Genomic DNA, 16,024 nt, shown 5'->3' on the forward strand with positions numbered 1-16,024 from the left:
GGAGGCAAAACACTATCAGACAGAGATAAACACAAATTTATTTTTGAATCTCTAATCTTGCATTAACTGGTACTTCATTCATGCACTCATTCATAATGCTGACCGAAGCATTTTTTAAGCAGCTAGAATTCTCACAGCAATGAAATGGCATCTCTGACTTTGTGAATTCTCCAAACCTCATTCAGTTAATCAGAAATCTTTATAAGCACTTGTTTGCACTCTGTTATTGTTAGCACTATATACTTGCAGAGCCAAAGCAGCAAGCTAAAGAGTGGTCAGAAGTGGTCAAAATCAGAAAAACCTTAGCTTTGTATTGACAGTCATTTTCCCATAAATGAATAACTGGATGCTTTCAGTATGCTTCATTCCTGGATTCTTCCCTCATATGTATTGACTGCTTGTTGTGGTGGTAGCTGCCTCAGACACATACACCCTGTTCAGTCCTCCAGCCCGAAGCACTGGAGCACAAAACGTTCCGCAGCCCCATTTTGCCAGCAGTCGCAGGAGATCTTTCCGAAAGCGCACTCCTATGAAGGCATACAGGATTGGGTTGAGGCAGCAGTGGGTGAAGCCAATACTCTCAGTGACCATCAGGCCCTGTTCTAGCGCATAGCTTGCCTGGCAGCTTTTGTGAGTCACAATACCCAAGCGCACCAGCGTGTCCACAAAGAGGGTGATGTTGTAGGGCAGCCAGCACAAGCAGAAAACCAGCGTGATCACCATGGCCAGACGAATAGCCCCCTGTTTCTCCAGACTCTGCTGACTTTGATAGAGGGTGAGCACCACTGCAGCGTAGCAGTAACCCATAACAACCAGGGGCAGGACAAAGCACAACAGGTGGGTCAGAAAGCGACTAGCGATTATCCAGTTATAAGCGTGAATGCCATGGTTGTTGAAGTAGCACACCAGCCTAGCAGACTCGTTGTTTTGCACCACCGAGAGGAACACCATGTTGGGCATGGTCACAGTGAGACAGAAGAGCCAGAGAATAGCGCAAGTGAGGTGGACGATCCACGGCCGGCGGCTGTGGAGGCTGGAGACGGCGTGCACAATGGCGAGGTAGCGGTCAAAGCCGATGCATGCCAGTAGCAGGCTTCCGCACAGCATATTCATTCGATTAAGCAAGCCCAGCAGCTTGCACAGGAAGTCACCGAACAGCCAGCCAGTCAACACCTGGGCCACAGCGAAAGGGAAGGTCAAGAGCAGGAGTAGGTCAGCCAGGGCGAGGTGTAGTAGGTAGATCTCAGTGATGCGGAGATGAGTACGATGCTGCAGCAAAATGGTCAGGAGGAGACCGTTTCCCGTCAGGCCCAGCAGAAACACCATACTGTAGACTAAAGGCTGGAAAACAGTATGAAACAGGGACAGGGGCTCTTCTTTATCATTACAGGTGAATTGGCCTTGTGGTAGTGCACTCACTGAGACATTTTCAGGGATGTAGTCCTCTTCAGAGAACTGATAAAAGAACACACACACACATATATATGTATAGTTATGTGACATGATTGGTTTTCAGAGTTGGTATGAAATTCTTTTACATTTTTTTCTATTGTTTAGCACTTTTTTTGCATAAAGCTGTAAGAATCACAATTCTTTACTACCTTTATACAATGCAGCATCCAGTAATGTGTATTCAGTATTCACTTCTTGACAACGGCTGTTAATGAACCCTCTGTCATTCCTGAGGGACTACACAGTTGCCAATTTTTAGGTACACCTATTGTGTATGCAGCAATTGGCCAAGATACAAAGCACTGATGAAAGGGCTAGAAGATGATTAGCCCAAACTTTTCATGGAAAATAATGAGCTATAGGCATTAATGGTTGCCTTGTAAACTACAAGGTGTATTGGGGTGAAGGGTACCTAGAGGTAGTAGAGGTGAACCAGCAACCAGAAGGTTGTGGGTTCAAATTTCCCTAGACTGTCCTTAGGCAGGCACTTTACCACCTCCTGCCAACACAGGCATAGGTTGGAAGCAAAATGTCAAATCTCCCTTGTAGGATCAATAAAGTACAGAATCTTAACAAGGTAAGTGTTGTGTTCACATTAAAATAAGGAGAGATGTTATCTTAAATGGATGGTGTTATTTTCTTTACTGATCCACTCAGGCAAAAGCATTGAACATTCCAGAACAACCCCATCAGGTATTACTAATCAACCGAGCAGTCATTGTTGCTCTCGGTTCGGGTTTCCTGCCAGATTGGGCAGTTATTTGTTGGATGTTGCAAGAAACAAAAATTGGGCTGGTTTGGCAGGTTTTTAAAAACTATGTAAAATACATAAAGTGCATGACTTAAAGCTGCACTATGTCAGATCTCAAATTGAAATTAAAATTGAAATTAGAATTGAAAGAAGTAGCATTACCACACCAGGAAAAACCATGCTAAAACACATTGCCTGTGCGCTGCTGCTAGTCACCCTGTAAAGCCTGAAATGCAGGAGTTTTTGGACCACATCATATGTGGTCCAAAATCTCGTAGGCTTGCTTCCTGGGCTTGAAATAGGAATGGCCAATGAATTGTTCAGCATAGCCTAAGTTTTAAAAAGGTGTGATGATTGTTTATGCTTGCTATATTATTGCTATTCATTTGTCTTTCTGATTACATGGGATCATGAGTCCTACCATATACAATGCATTAAAATAAAAATATATATTACTTAAGATAATGGTTGAAATGATCATAGACTTGTTGATGTGTACTTTTAGGGCTTTTTTTTATTTTATTAGCTGGAAACTAGAAGCAGTCTGGCAACCCTGGTTACTAGTAATCTTATTGGACAACCCATACTCTGCAGCAGTGGTCAGTCCTCAGGGAGAAAATGTGGGCCATATCGGGATCGTGGATGACTAAACATCAAGTAATATTGGGGCCTTTAAATGCTCCAGTAGAGTAAACTCCATGTGATTTACTGAGTAAAATGTGCAGTCTTTTCTGTACAGATTAAGTGTCCTGGTGCTTAGCTGAATTATAAAAACAGCACTGTATTGACAGAAAAAGCCTTGTTTTAATGTATGTGGGCATGGCTTTAGAAATCATTTGCAGTCAGGGATCAGGCAATACTATTGATAATCATGATTTTTGAACTAGAAAATATTCTGGTAATTATTTTAAGATGTTGTCTAAGCTTAGTGTCTTAATTTTAAAATAATAGTGAAGACATCAAAACTAGAGAGAAAAGAGAAAAGTGTTTACAAAGTCCACATTTTGATAACGTCCAGAATGTACAGACCTATAGGGCAAGAGACTCCCGAGGGTGCTTGGTTTAAAGTTGTGTGTTTGGGACAGACTCCAAGCTGTATGCTCTTTCTTTTTTTAAATGATCTAAATTAACCCACATCTCAATATATTTCTTTCTGCCATGTTGGTCAGACAACCTGACCATCCACTCGGATTGGTCCTCACCTGTATCTCATGGAATTCTGGTAATAGGCCACATCATCATGGTCCTTTCCTTAAACCCACAGTAAGAGCATAGAGGGCACTTTTAAGTACCTCTTTGAACATCAAAATGAGAAATGGGACACCTTACCACAGTCCTTGCCTGCTTGCGCAATTGTGGACTACTGGACTGCAAGTGCATTCAGGACTGGGCTTTTGTATGAAAAAGATGTCAGATGTTTCTGTGAAGGTGGAACATCTGAGGCTGACACTAACAAATTGGTAACTTTCCAGGAGGAGGTAAAAACATTGGAATGTTAATGTAACGATTTTATTCTGTCGTTTTGAACAATTTCTATTGGCCCATTCATCATGCATTTTTAACACAATGTAAAGGACAGCTGGCATTCTCTAATCATGTGAAAAATGAAATGAAAAATGTGTGTGGGTACAAGGTAGGTGTACTTAATAACCTGCCAGTATTGGTAGATGTTTTCTTCAGCCTTTTACAACACAGAGAAATGCAAAGAGGGGAAAAAGTATGAGACCTTAACACACTGGAATGTGCTGCAGTGGAGCAGACATGTACTTTTTTACAGAATGTCCTTTAATTCAGGGAGTACTTAAAGGCACATACACAGAATCACAATGAGTGAAAGAATGAAAGAAGGTCGCTCTGAATAAATGCTCCCCACACACATATTCTAGCAACTCACCCCTGCTACATGTGCTCAGAAAGCAAAGACGTGACTTGTCAATGCAGGCCTATGTAGGTTTATGTTACGACATATACACACGTACATACACACATAAAGACATACATATATATATATATATATATATATATATATATATATATATATATGTATATGTATGTATACGTGTGCGGAGGGTGGGGTAACATCACGTCATAACAAAGTCACATCATAACAAAGGGCAGCAACTCTATTTAATAGATTTGTGATTCAGCCGAGCGAGAACTAGACTCACTCTATTCATGGAAGTTAATAGTATGCCATTTGAATGTCAGTTACAACCTTTAAGTGCCTGTGTTTAAACAGAGCTGGCCTAAGTAGTATTAAACCTGTGGGAAGTGAACATCGCTAGCTTGGTGCCAACAAAACACTGAAATTCCCATAGTAGCAATAGCAGAAATTAGCATTACTACAGTGGAGGCACTCAGGGTACTTATAAAGTGAATATTTCTGTAGTAAACACTGCTATACATTAATTTGTGCAGCTTTCATTAAATAATTGACTCAAAGTAGCATTTAAAACGGAGTTAAAATGCATTACATTGAATGAAAGAAAATTAAATTAAATACCCTCATAATGCATACTTAAAATTGTCTAACTGGTGTCTCTTACAGAAAGAAATTGTTGCACACATTGTTATGCAATTTTTACCACCACCAGCTACACAAGTCATAAAACTGGCAGAGCGCACTAAAAGTTAAATAGGGAGTCGTGCAGCCTATGGATGAATCCCAAATGGCTGTCTTCTAGACATAGGCCTAATGCACCCTTTGGGCGCCAAAGCCGTATTTTCATTCTTCAACAGAAGAACTTCCCGACTTTCTGAATAGGAATCCCCAGGCAAGGGGGGTTTTTCTTAGATTTTTCCTGGTTGTGGGTGGGGAATTCTTAGTCACAAGCTTTAGTCAGTATCATTCTCTTTCTCTCTCTCTCTCTCTCTCTCTCTCCCTCTCTCTCTCAGCTAGTGCTAAGTAAACAATTGGAGAGCTGGTCATTCAATAAAAGTCATTAAATTAAAGATACTAACTTGCTAGCATTAATGAAGTTCTAAAGTTCTGCTTAATATATTCTCCCCATAAAATTAAGCTTATCAAAAAGTACATTTAGAACATCAGGCAAGTACGCCATGTGGTTTGATGGTTACTTAAGCTAACTTAGTTAGTTAACTTAGCTATTAACTTCATAGCCAGACTAATGTGCGCATGGCAGATAACGCAAAACGTCCCATTTCCTTTGTCATAGACTCAAACTCTCATTTTGGAGCTTTACCTGGCACTTGGCCAGGTTGTGGGGGTCTCAAAAAACATCATTGATTAGCTCAGCTGCTGCTTCTGAAGTGAAGCCCTCGATCAGGTCCGATCTGTTTGTAAGCACTTCACACACACCTTGGTAGTTTACTCTGCTGTGAAACCAGCACATTTAAGGTATATGTGGAAACTTAATGTGCTTAAAGTGTCTGCTCTTCTTAGAACACATTGTTTTTTGTTTTGCAGAATAATTTGTTAGCCTTTTCTTATTTTGCTTGTTTAATTGGGCATGATCCACTTCTCTGACATATATTTTCACATTTTGAAGTCAAGTCTTGTATGTCTATCGCTGTTGTTGGAAGAAAACCTCATATCTCCAAAATGATAACTTTACAGGAAAAAGAAAAAACATACTTTAGTTTTAATGTAAGTCAATGGAACCAGATTTTTTTCCAAGTCATTTTAGGTCATTTCTTTTGGTCCATTCATCATGAAATTTACACTCAATGTAAAGGCCAACCGGCATTTTCAAATTCTGTCAAAAACTGGAAAATGACAAAAATGGAGATATAAGGTTTTCTTCCGACAGCAGCATTATTTTTTTACTTCTTTACTTTTTTACATGCGAATGAAATCACTAATGTTGGTGGTAATGTGAGACAAAGTAACATACAGGTATGTGACTTTTTCTTATTATTTATTTATTTTTTTTACATCTGGGCTGCGTTTACCAAAAACCCATCTTAGCTCAATCTTGGCACAGAAATAATTCTTACTGATCTTAACACTAAGATGCTTTTGGAATCTCAGCACGGGAAGCGCCACAAAGCTGTCGAGCTGTCTGTCAAAGTTTTCAAACAGCATCAACATTGTTTGTTTTAATCAAGCATAACTGCATGTGTCTTGTTGAAAGGCAGGGATAGTGACGTCTTTATATGAGATTTGCTGTGATTAACTATTTCTTCCTAAATAAAGTACTGAAATGACTTTTGGGTTTTCCCTTGTTCTTTGCAGTTGATGCAGATTTGTTTTGGTTTTAATACTTTTTATAGAAAGTGATAAGTAATGTAATCTCATTGGAATCTCAGAGGAGTATTGAATAATTGGTTAAAGATTGTTTTTTTTTTTAACCTCAATTTTATTTAAACAAATCTCTCCTTTAAATGCATGTAACTGAGTGAAACTGAGTCACCTGTTTCAATAAAATACAGTTGTATGCAAAGGTTTGGACTCCCCTGGTCAAATTACATGTTTTATTGATTTTCTACATTAACACTTTCTCTATAGAGAACACACTTATGCTAATCTTAATGCATAATTACTGTTTATTTGCTAAATTGAATATGTTGGGGGAAAAATAAAATGAAATAAAATGAAAAGTTATAGCATATTTCACATTTGGTGCTTTTTCTACAATATGTTAAACTGAGCAAATAAACAGGAATTGTGAATTGAACTTTGCAGAAAAAATGCTGTTAAGTTTGCTCACTGTAGAAGATGTTTTAATATATTTTCAACAAAACATGTCATTTGACATGTCGGATGGCGGATGTGTTCACACTTCTGCACACCTGTGCATATAATAAGTATTTGTTTGCCCATTGCCTTGTTAAGCGAGACTCACATCTTTCCCACCTCTGTTTTTTCTTTCCTTCCGGCCTACCTTTCCTTGCGTGTGTGCATCTACCTTCTGTGGTTAACCACGTAGGCTTATTGGCTGTATGCGCAAGTTACCATGTTCCCTGCAGCTGAGCTTGTTTCTACCACAGCTGCAGGGCTGAAAGATATAAAGTGAAAACATGAGCACTGTGTCAAAATCAATTAAAAGTATGGAGCCAAAATATACTGTAAGGAAAGAAAAAAGAAAGTATGTACATTTTAAAAATGCTCAAGTATAAAACATTTTGCCTTCTCTTATAAAGTTACCATTTCGGAGATGCCTTTTTTATGTGACAATCTGTGTGGGAGTGGGTGACTATGTATGTGTGTGTGTGTCCTGTAGTCAGATTAAACTTGCAAAACTTGAAAATGTGTACAAGACTTTTAGCTGCATTTCTGCTACTTGTTCAACTCACTTTTAATAATACCTTTTATAGCTACACCTGCACAAAATTAATGGTAAGAGTTACTTCACAATGTTGTGTCAAGTGGTTCCACACAACTGTGTTAAGTAGCATCTTAGACAATATGTACTCAGTGAACTCAAGTAAATGCTAATTAATTGATCTGATCATTTTATGTATGACGCACACATTAATTTAGCTTTATAGAGCAGCATTCAACTAATGAAGTCAAAAGAGGCAATACAAGTTATTAGATGTAAAACAGACCTACTTTTAACAAGGAAATGAAAGTTCTGTGGTGTGGTGACTAATCAGCGGCATTAATCCTTGCGCAAAGACAAATTAGCATAGTCGTGGGCCGTTTCATGTCTTCATTTTACACTTACAAGAAATTTGATTAAATGTTTTAATCAAAGCATTATGTTCAAACGCACAGAAGCTCAACTGATTGGTAGAAGAAAAATCTCCTGGCCTTTGAGATTTGTAGTGAGTACTTTAACACCCTAAATAAATGTAAGGAATAAAAATTATGCTTTGTTTGATTTTTGAAATATAATTAAGTTAAAGTACAAGTATTCAATTTCAATACTTCAATAAAAGTAAAGTACAGAGCTTCCGAAAAAATAGCTTACTTAGGTGTAATAAAGTAGTGATGTGCAATTACAGAATTATGGGGGAGCGGGGCATAACCTTTTGTTTTTTATTAAATAATTTTAAATACATTTAAGTTGGAATCATCATGTTTTTACATAAGTAAAATATACATAGCTATAAATGAACACTTTAACTTTGTGATGATGGGAAGTGCACTGTTGCAGTTTACCCCATGGGTGAGTTAACTGTAACAGAGGGTTAGTTGTAACAGTCACTAGAAAAGTCTGATAAATTAGTGCAAACAAAGTTAATTCAATATAATTATACGTTAATTACAATTAATTAACAATTATATTTTCCATCTGTACTGCATTATACAACCCCATTTCCAAATAAGTTGGGACGCTGTGCAAAACGTAAATAAAAACAAAATGCAATGATATGCAAATCATTTAAACCCTATATTTCATTGAAAATAGTACAAAGACGACATATCAAATGTTGAAACTGAGAAATTTTGTTGTTTTTTTTTAAATATATGCCCATTTTGAATTTGATGCCAACAACATGTTGTGTAATGCTAAAAAAACATGTGGTGGTTAACTGGCAACAGGTCAGTCACGTGACTGAGTATAAAAAGCATCCCAGAGAGGCTGAGTCTTTCAGAAGTAAAGATGAGGAATAGTTTACCACTCTGTGAAAGACTACACAGGCAAATGTGCAACAATTCAAAAATAATGTTTCTCAACATAAAATGGCAAAGAACTTTTGCTTTTCATCATCTACGGTACATAATGTCATTAAAAGAATCAGAGAATCTGGAAAAATCTCTGTATGAAATTGCTGGCCATGATCTTTGGGCCCTCAGGTGGCACTGCATTAAAAACAATGGAAATCACTGCATGGGCTCAGGAACACTTCTGAAAACCACTGTCTGTGAAAACAATTTGTCACTGCATTAACCAATGCAAGTTAAAACTCTAAAATGCAAAGAAGAAACCGTATATAAACAGGATCTAGAAACGCCACCGCCTTCTCTGAGCCTGAGCTCATTTAAAATGAACTGAGGCGATGTGGAAAAGTGTCCTGTGGTCCGACAAATCAAAATTTGCAATTATTTTTGGAAATCATTGACACTGTGTCCTCTGGACAAAAGACCACTCAGGTTGTTATCAGTGCATAGTTCAAAAGCCAGTATTCATGATGGTATAGGGGTGCATTAGTGCGCATGGCATGGGTGTCCCTGCTTATTTCAGCAAGACAGTGCCAAACCACATTCTGCATGTATTACAACAGCATTGCTCTGTATTTAAAAGAGTCCAGGTGCTAAACTGGCCTGCCTGCAGTCCAGACCTGTCACCCACTGAGAACATTTTGCGCATTATGAAATGAAAAGTATAGCAAATGAGACCCTGAACTGTTGAGCAGCTGAAATCCAATATCAAACAAGAACAAGAAAATATTTGTACAGCTAAAATAAATAAATAAAACTACAGCATTTGGTCCTCCTCAGTTCCCAAACACGTACAGGGTGTTAAAACGTGTGGTTGGCATCAAATTCAAAATGGGCATATATTTTTAAAAAACAATAAAATTTCTCAGTTTCATCATTTGATATGTTGTATTTATTGTATTTACCTTTAAAATATGGTTTACTTGATTTGCATATCATTGCATTCTATTTTTATTTACATTCTGCACAGTGTCCCAACTTTTTTGTAAATGGGGTTGTATATTATCTATCTTTATTTATCTATAAGAGAGACAGACAGCTCAATTGATAGATACACATATACACATCAAATTATATATGACAACTGACTTGAGACTGTGTGTCAAACAATGACAAATTACTTATTTTTTGTCCAGTGAAGGACAGCAAATAAAAAAAACATCACACATCATTACAATATGAAACATTGTTTCTGAATAGCTACAGCTTTACCAACTGTTAATTTCAATTTCATTATTATACTTACTTAAAACCAAAACACTAATATCTGAAAGATACTAATAAAGTAGAAGAAAATCCCTGTTTTCAGATGTCATTTACACAAACAGCTCAGTAACAGAAAAAAATGTTTTGAAAAAAATTACTTTCATGCCCTGAAAACACTCTTTGGCTCAGATCTCTTTAAAATGCTGACAAATTGCTCTAAATTTTCACAGGTGACCGGGGCTAGGACATGTGGTAATGTGGCAAGAAGCACCTGCTGTCTGACCTTGTATAACAACAAAAGTCAGCGTTAAACTGTGCCCCATGTTGTTCCCTGTGCTCCCATATTTTCCACCTCCTGCACAGCTGGGTAATGTCATTACAACTTAAATAGGTCTGTTTTAAATCTGATAACTTGTATTGCTTCTTTTGCCTTCATTTGTTGAGCGTTACCCTATAAATTTAAATGAACGTATGCATCACATGTAAAAATGTTTTTACTAATTGCTACACTTACTAATTAATTGAGTATGTAGTGCTCAGTTAAGTGTCTAAGATGCTACTTAACATAGTTGTGTGGAACTTGATACAACGTTGCTAGGTAAGCTTTTTAAATTGAATTTTACAATGAATTTTGAGTGGTGTAGGTGTAGGTGTAAAAGCGATAAGTTTAATCTCAGACACACGCACACATATTCACTCACTTCCATTCATATTGTTGGAAGTGACTGCTGGTCAACATGTAGTCTTAATGGGCCATGTTTCGGTCACTACTTCATACTCATCCCATTGTCTAACAACACAAACGGAGAAATATGTAAATGAGGACAGCTTTATTGGGAATTTCATCTGTATTACAATACAGAACACACATAAAAAAAATGGTTCTTTAAGGGATATTGAGTGAACAAAATGGTTCTATATAGAACCATGAACACTCACAGAACCCTTGCTTGATTAAAGCGTTCTCTACATCATGAAAAGGTTCTTCAGATTGATGAAGAATGTGATGTAGATGATTCAATATAGTACCAAAAAGGGTTCCTCCATTGTTCCATTGTTGACGTCGTAACTACAGTAGAACCCTTTTTGGTGCAATATAGAACCCTTTTAAAAATGGTGCTATATAGAACTATCTACAGCACATTCTCTATCAATCTGAAAAACGTTTTCATGATGCAAAGAACCCTTTAATCATGCAAATGGTTCTGTGAGTGTTCATGGTCCTATATAGAAACATTTTTTTACTAAAGAACCCTTAAAGAACCATCCTTTTTAAGAATGTATCTGTGAACACAGGGAGTAAGAGATAAGCAATCAGATGTAAAGGGCTGACACCATCTGACACTAGGCAGAATGCAAATACAATGTAATGATGTCAGAAATATACTAATTAGCACGTGATGTAATCTAGCAACATTCAGCGACTTTTCAAGCAGGCTTTAGCAACTCGAAAAGCTAGTAGTTGGCAACACTGGATGGTTAATGGAGTTACCGCAGTAACAGCCCCCAGAGACGGCAAAAACTCATTTACCACCAGTTTAAAAAAAGTTGTTCTATAAAATGGATTTCAAGTATATCATAGCTAGACAAACCTGCTAGAAAAAAAAAAAAGAAGCACAGACAACTAGAAGAACCAGCATATGTTGTGTTTTGGATCCTGGTAGTGGGAGTTTTCAGGCTGATCACACCAGCAAAACCAACACATGATGTTGTGTGCTAAACTAGCTAAACTAGCAACAGACAAGCACTAGACTGGTCTAAACCAAGATAGAATGCATGCATGCATTTTTTTTTTAACAGAAATTAGTACCACATGTACCTAACATAAACAAGATTGTTCTAGAAACGCAGCTGTGCTGGTTAAACACATTCTGTGCTGCAGACAGATGTCAAACCTGTACCATAAACCATTTCTAGGGAACGGTGTATGTTTTAGGACCTCCTCAAACCACAGCATCAGGTTTCAGACTGAAAAACTGCACGGAGAAAAACTTCAGTCTCAGGAATGAACTCTCATTCATAAGGCAAAACAGATCATTTCAAACAGCCTCAGGCAAAGTGGCTTCAGAGAAGAAAGCAAAGCATAAACTAAACACTGAAGATGACAATAGAGTACAATCACAGCCTTTACTGAACTGCACTTTATTGTGTTCTTTTATTTGACAAAATTTGTATCACTGTGTTTTCTCCCAAGTCTGCTTCAATGTGTGACCTATGGAAAATTACAGGACAAAATGCTAACAGTTATCACACAGTTACCTGAAAAAGAGCACTCGGGCTTTTGTCACTTTGTGAAGTACTTCATTATTAAAATCTCAAAATTACACACTTAAATTGTTCTGCTCAGGCTCTTTCAGGCTGGTGCCTGTAAATGCTGCAAAAGCAATGCATCTGACCTTGTTTTGCCTTCATCTTGCTTTACTAATGAACAGCCGAGAGCCGCAAATTATCTTAGCGACAAAGGCTTGTTCTGCTGGTTAGTTTGTTTGTTGTTCATGAAGCATGTGGGTTCATTCAAGTGGCATTATTGATTAAGATCTGCCCGTGCGGGTCAATTCAGGATGTATGTTTATTCACATAATGATAGATTTGTATTGCTTACCTACACGAATGTGAACCTCTTTATTTTATTTTTAAGTAAAGATTACGTTAGTCTTTAACCCCACAGAAAATATTCCAAAACATCTTTTTTGATTAATTTACATATAAAGTGAAATGGTGTGAAAATAAACCTCCACATTTGCATACCCTCTCAAAGTATAAAAAAAAAAACACACACAAGCTGTGTGGACATTTCTCCATTTAAATCAATATAAACTTTTTCACACATGTTTGTGTTATATGTACTCTTGATTGTAATTGTATGTGTTGTTATTGTAACAAATCTGAAAACGTCAGACCTGTGTCATCTTTAGGCAAAAAATCTGATTTGTGCCACTTCAGCCTGGTAATGTGAACACAGCCTAAGTCATCTTGTCCCAGATTATTAATCGTTCTGTATTTTCTAATCACGTTTCTCTTCAGTGATTGCAGCAACATCGATGACCAAATATATTATTTGGGTGGTGGACATTTTCAGCACAGCTGGGGCACCAAAATGCTAGTTGCATTGTAGCGTGGGTTGTGTTGGTATGTTGTGGCATTGCTGAGGTGTTTACACTGGTACTTTCTGGGTTGAGAATGGTCTGCCAGAAATATCCAGTGGTCCTATGGTCAGGAACTCACCACTGATGAAGCTAAATAATGATGACACAAACTGTGCACAGAGAAAGATTAACCTCAAACTTTACATATACAGAGTGTACCAACAAGGAATGTATGTGTAATGAAGTGACCATTAATTATATACAGTATATTAAGTATATTAGCCATAACATTAAAACCACCTCCTTGTTCCTAACTCTCTGTCCATTTTATCAGCTCCACTTACCATAAAGGTGCACTGTATAGTTTTACAATTACAGACTGTAGTCCATCTGTTGCTCTGCCTACTTTCTTAGCTCCCATTTACCCTGTTCTGCAATGGTCACACAGAGCAGGTATTATTTGGGTGGTGGGTCATTCTCAGCACTGCAGTGACACTGACATGGTGGTAGCGTGTTAGTGTGTGCTGTGCTAGGATGAGTGGATCAGACACAGCAGTGCTGCCGGAGTTTTTAAACACTGTGTCCATTCACTGTCCACTCTATTAAACACACCTACTTTGGTTCACCTCTAAAATCAGAGACAATAGCTCAGCTGTTGCTGCACAGTTTGTGTTAGTTGCCCTTTAGTACTTCTTCAGTGGTCACAGGATGCTGCCCATGCTTGGTTGGTGGGCTGTTCTCAGTCCAGCAGTGACACTGAGATGTTTAAAAACTCCAGCAGCACTGCTGTGTCTGATCCACTTGTACCAGCACAACACACACTAACTAACATACCACCACCACATCATTGTCACTGCAGTGCTGAAAATGATCCACCACTCAAATAATACCTGCTCTGTGGTGGTCCTGACCACTGAAGAACAGGATGAAGGGGGCTTAAGAAAATATGCAGAGAAACAGACATACTACAGTCTGTAATTGTAGAACTACAGAGTGCACCTATATCGTCAGTGGGACTGATAAAATGTAGAAAAAAGGAGGTGTTTTTAATGTTGTGCTGATAAGGGTGTATGTACACTGTGCCAGCTCAACACAAACTGACATGCCACTACCACGCTGGTGTCGCTGCTGTGTTGAGAATGGTCCACTATCCTAATACTGGTCAAGAGTGGTCCTGTGGTAGTCCCTTTACGTGGCTGACAAATTGTGTAGCAATAGATGGGCGACAGTCAGTAATTGTAACAACAATTAAAAGGTAAAGAGTACCTAATAAACTGGCAATTGTATTAGCTGAAAACATTGCTTTCAAAATTTCTGCATAATTAGATATGCAGAGTGGCTTGTTCCAAAGGTATGTTCGTATGTTCTAATCCAAGGAATTGTCAGAAAAAAGGCTACTGTACAGGTAAATTTTAGTCCCCCAAGGTACAAACAATGCAAATGTACCCTCAAAGGTACGACATGGTTTTTAAGGTCCACCAATTTTTCTAAATTTTTGCATCATTGGTCAAAATTGTTTACAGTGGTGGTGATAGGAACCAGACGTCTGAAGTATTTAATGCCTCTGAAAGCTACTTCACACAAAGTCAAGTAGTGGCAATAAGTTACAATATTTTACAAAAGTTTTAAGACAATTTAGCATAATTTAACATATATCGAAAAGCCCATTCATGGTGGAGGTCATGCAGGGTATTGCAAAATAGGTAGAAAACAGACAAAAAATTGTCCCCAAATAAGCATATTTTTCAGATTTACCACTTTCTGACATCATCAACACTACAAATAAAAATTCAGAAGACACGTTTAGATTCTCTGGGCATTTTGGGTAGTAAATGAAATATATTGTAGACATAGCGTCCTGTCACCAATGTAAAGCAATTTGAGTCTGTAAGTTTCTTCATAATTAACCATTTCAAATCACACCACTCTGAATGACTTTGTTTATGTCACAGTGATTGAATTATGCAGAAAAATCACTGGAATTCCTTTTTAAACACACTTGCTAAATAACAGCCTGTCATTCCATTTATATGTATTCTTTAAAGGATTATATGAAGCTTAAAGTTTTTCATCATCAGCCACCAGCTGTATATGGAAATATTTCACTTCCTCCATTCTGTTAGGTGTGAAAACAGTTATTGAAAGCGGGTAAAAAAGTAGCAAAAATGCAGCTAAAATTCATGACTGAGTCCCTCAGTTGAATGATTACAGGTCACTTAGTATTTGCACTACAGAAAGAATATTAACTCAAGCACTGGTAAAGCACTAGTTGGCATTTTACAAATTCCACAAAGTTTTCTGCTGTGTTACTCCAAGAGTTGTGAATGTAAGCAGTTCTACTCACTTCATAAACAAAAGCCTCCATTATGTTAGTCACCCTGTGCCCAGGTCAGTAATTATTCTGATATTTCCTAAGCGTGCGTTTCTCTTCACTGAGGGCAGGAACTTCACTAAAGGTCAGCCGACCGTGTTTCCAGGAAACATTGTTCCAGCTCTCATGCTTTTCTTTTTTTCATACACCCACTTATTATTCCGACATTTCTCTTTTTCTTCAGCATGCTTAGAGTCTGAATTGCCCACAGAACATCAAATGATATGAAACTGAAAAAAAAACCTCAGTCAATAGCATGTGTACTTTTTTCCCCCATCAGCCTGAAACTTGTTGTTTTTTATACACTGTTTTTCTTTTCATTATTAGGGTTTCAAACAAGAACACACCAGTTTCAGTCTATAACTCATAATTCTTCACTCTCTGTAACCTGTACCTTTTAGTATACAAACACGGCAGTTATGTTTTTTCCCTTCAAAACTCATTTAAAGTGGAATTTTTCTAAATTTCTGCATAATTCAATCTCTTTTCAATCTTTTCAGGTGTAATCATGAGCTATTCTTGAAATACTTTTTTCCTTGTTGTGTCAGGCTTATGAGACATTTCCTTATGAGACATTTACTTTTAAT

General features: G+C 37.6%; 1 protein-coding gene across 2 annotated transcripts; it reads right to left on the reverse strand.

Annotated features, from left to right (window-relative positions):
- Positions 1-78: 78 nt before the first annotated feature.
- Positions 79-15,753, reverse strand: LOC118801387 (C-X-C chemokine receptor type 5). Of its 2 annotated transcripts, none has more exons than XM_036561681.1 (2): positions 15,411-15,753; positions 79-1,455 (listed from the first exon to the last, which is right to left on the reverse strand). In XM_036561681.1, the coding sequence occupies exons 1-2, from the start codon at positions 15,429-15,431 to the stop codon at positions 382-384; spliced, it is 1,095 nt and encodes a 364-aa protein (XP_036417574.1). In that variant the 5' UTR covers positions 15,432-15,753; the 3' UTR covers positions 79-381. The 2 variants fall into 2 exon arrangements, with proteins under 2 accessions (XP_036417574.1, XP_036417575.1); XM_036561682.1 differs by lacking the exon at positions 15,411-15,753 and adding an exon at positions 10,682-10,740.
- Positions 15,754-16,024: the final 271 nt, after the last annotated feature.

This window comes from Colossoma macropomum, unplaced genomic scaffold, assembly GCF_904425465.1.
Source record: "Colossoma macropomum unplaced genomic scaffold, Colossoma_macropomum, whole genome shotgun sequence".
NCBI lineage: Eukaryota > Metazoa > Chordata > Actinopteri > Characiformes > Serrasalmidae > Colossoma > Colossoma macropomum.

Excerpts from the sequence above, each read along its gene's own strand:
- LOC118801387 (XM_036561681.1), bottom strand. The coding sequence starts at position 15,431 with ATGGAGGCTTTTGTTTATGAA. Across the intron at positions 1,456-15,410 it reads TGGAGGCTTTTGTTTATGAA|TTCTCTGAAGAGGACTACAT; the intron begins GTGAGTAGAACT and ends TTCTTTTATCAG.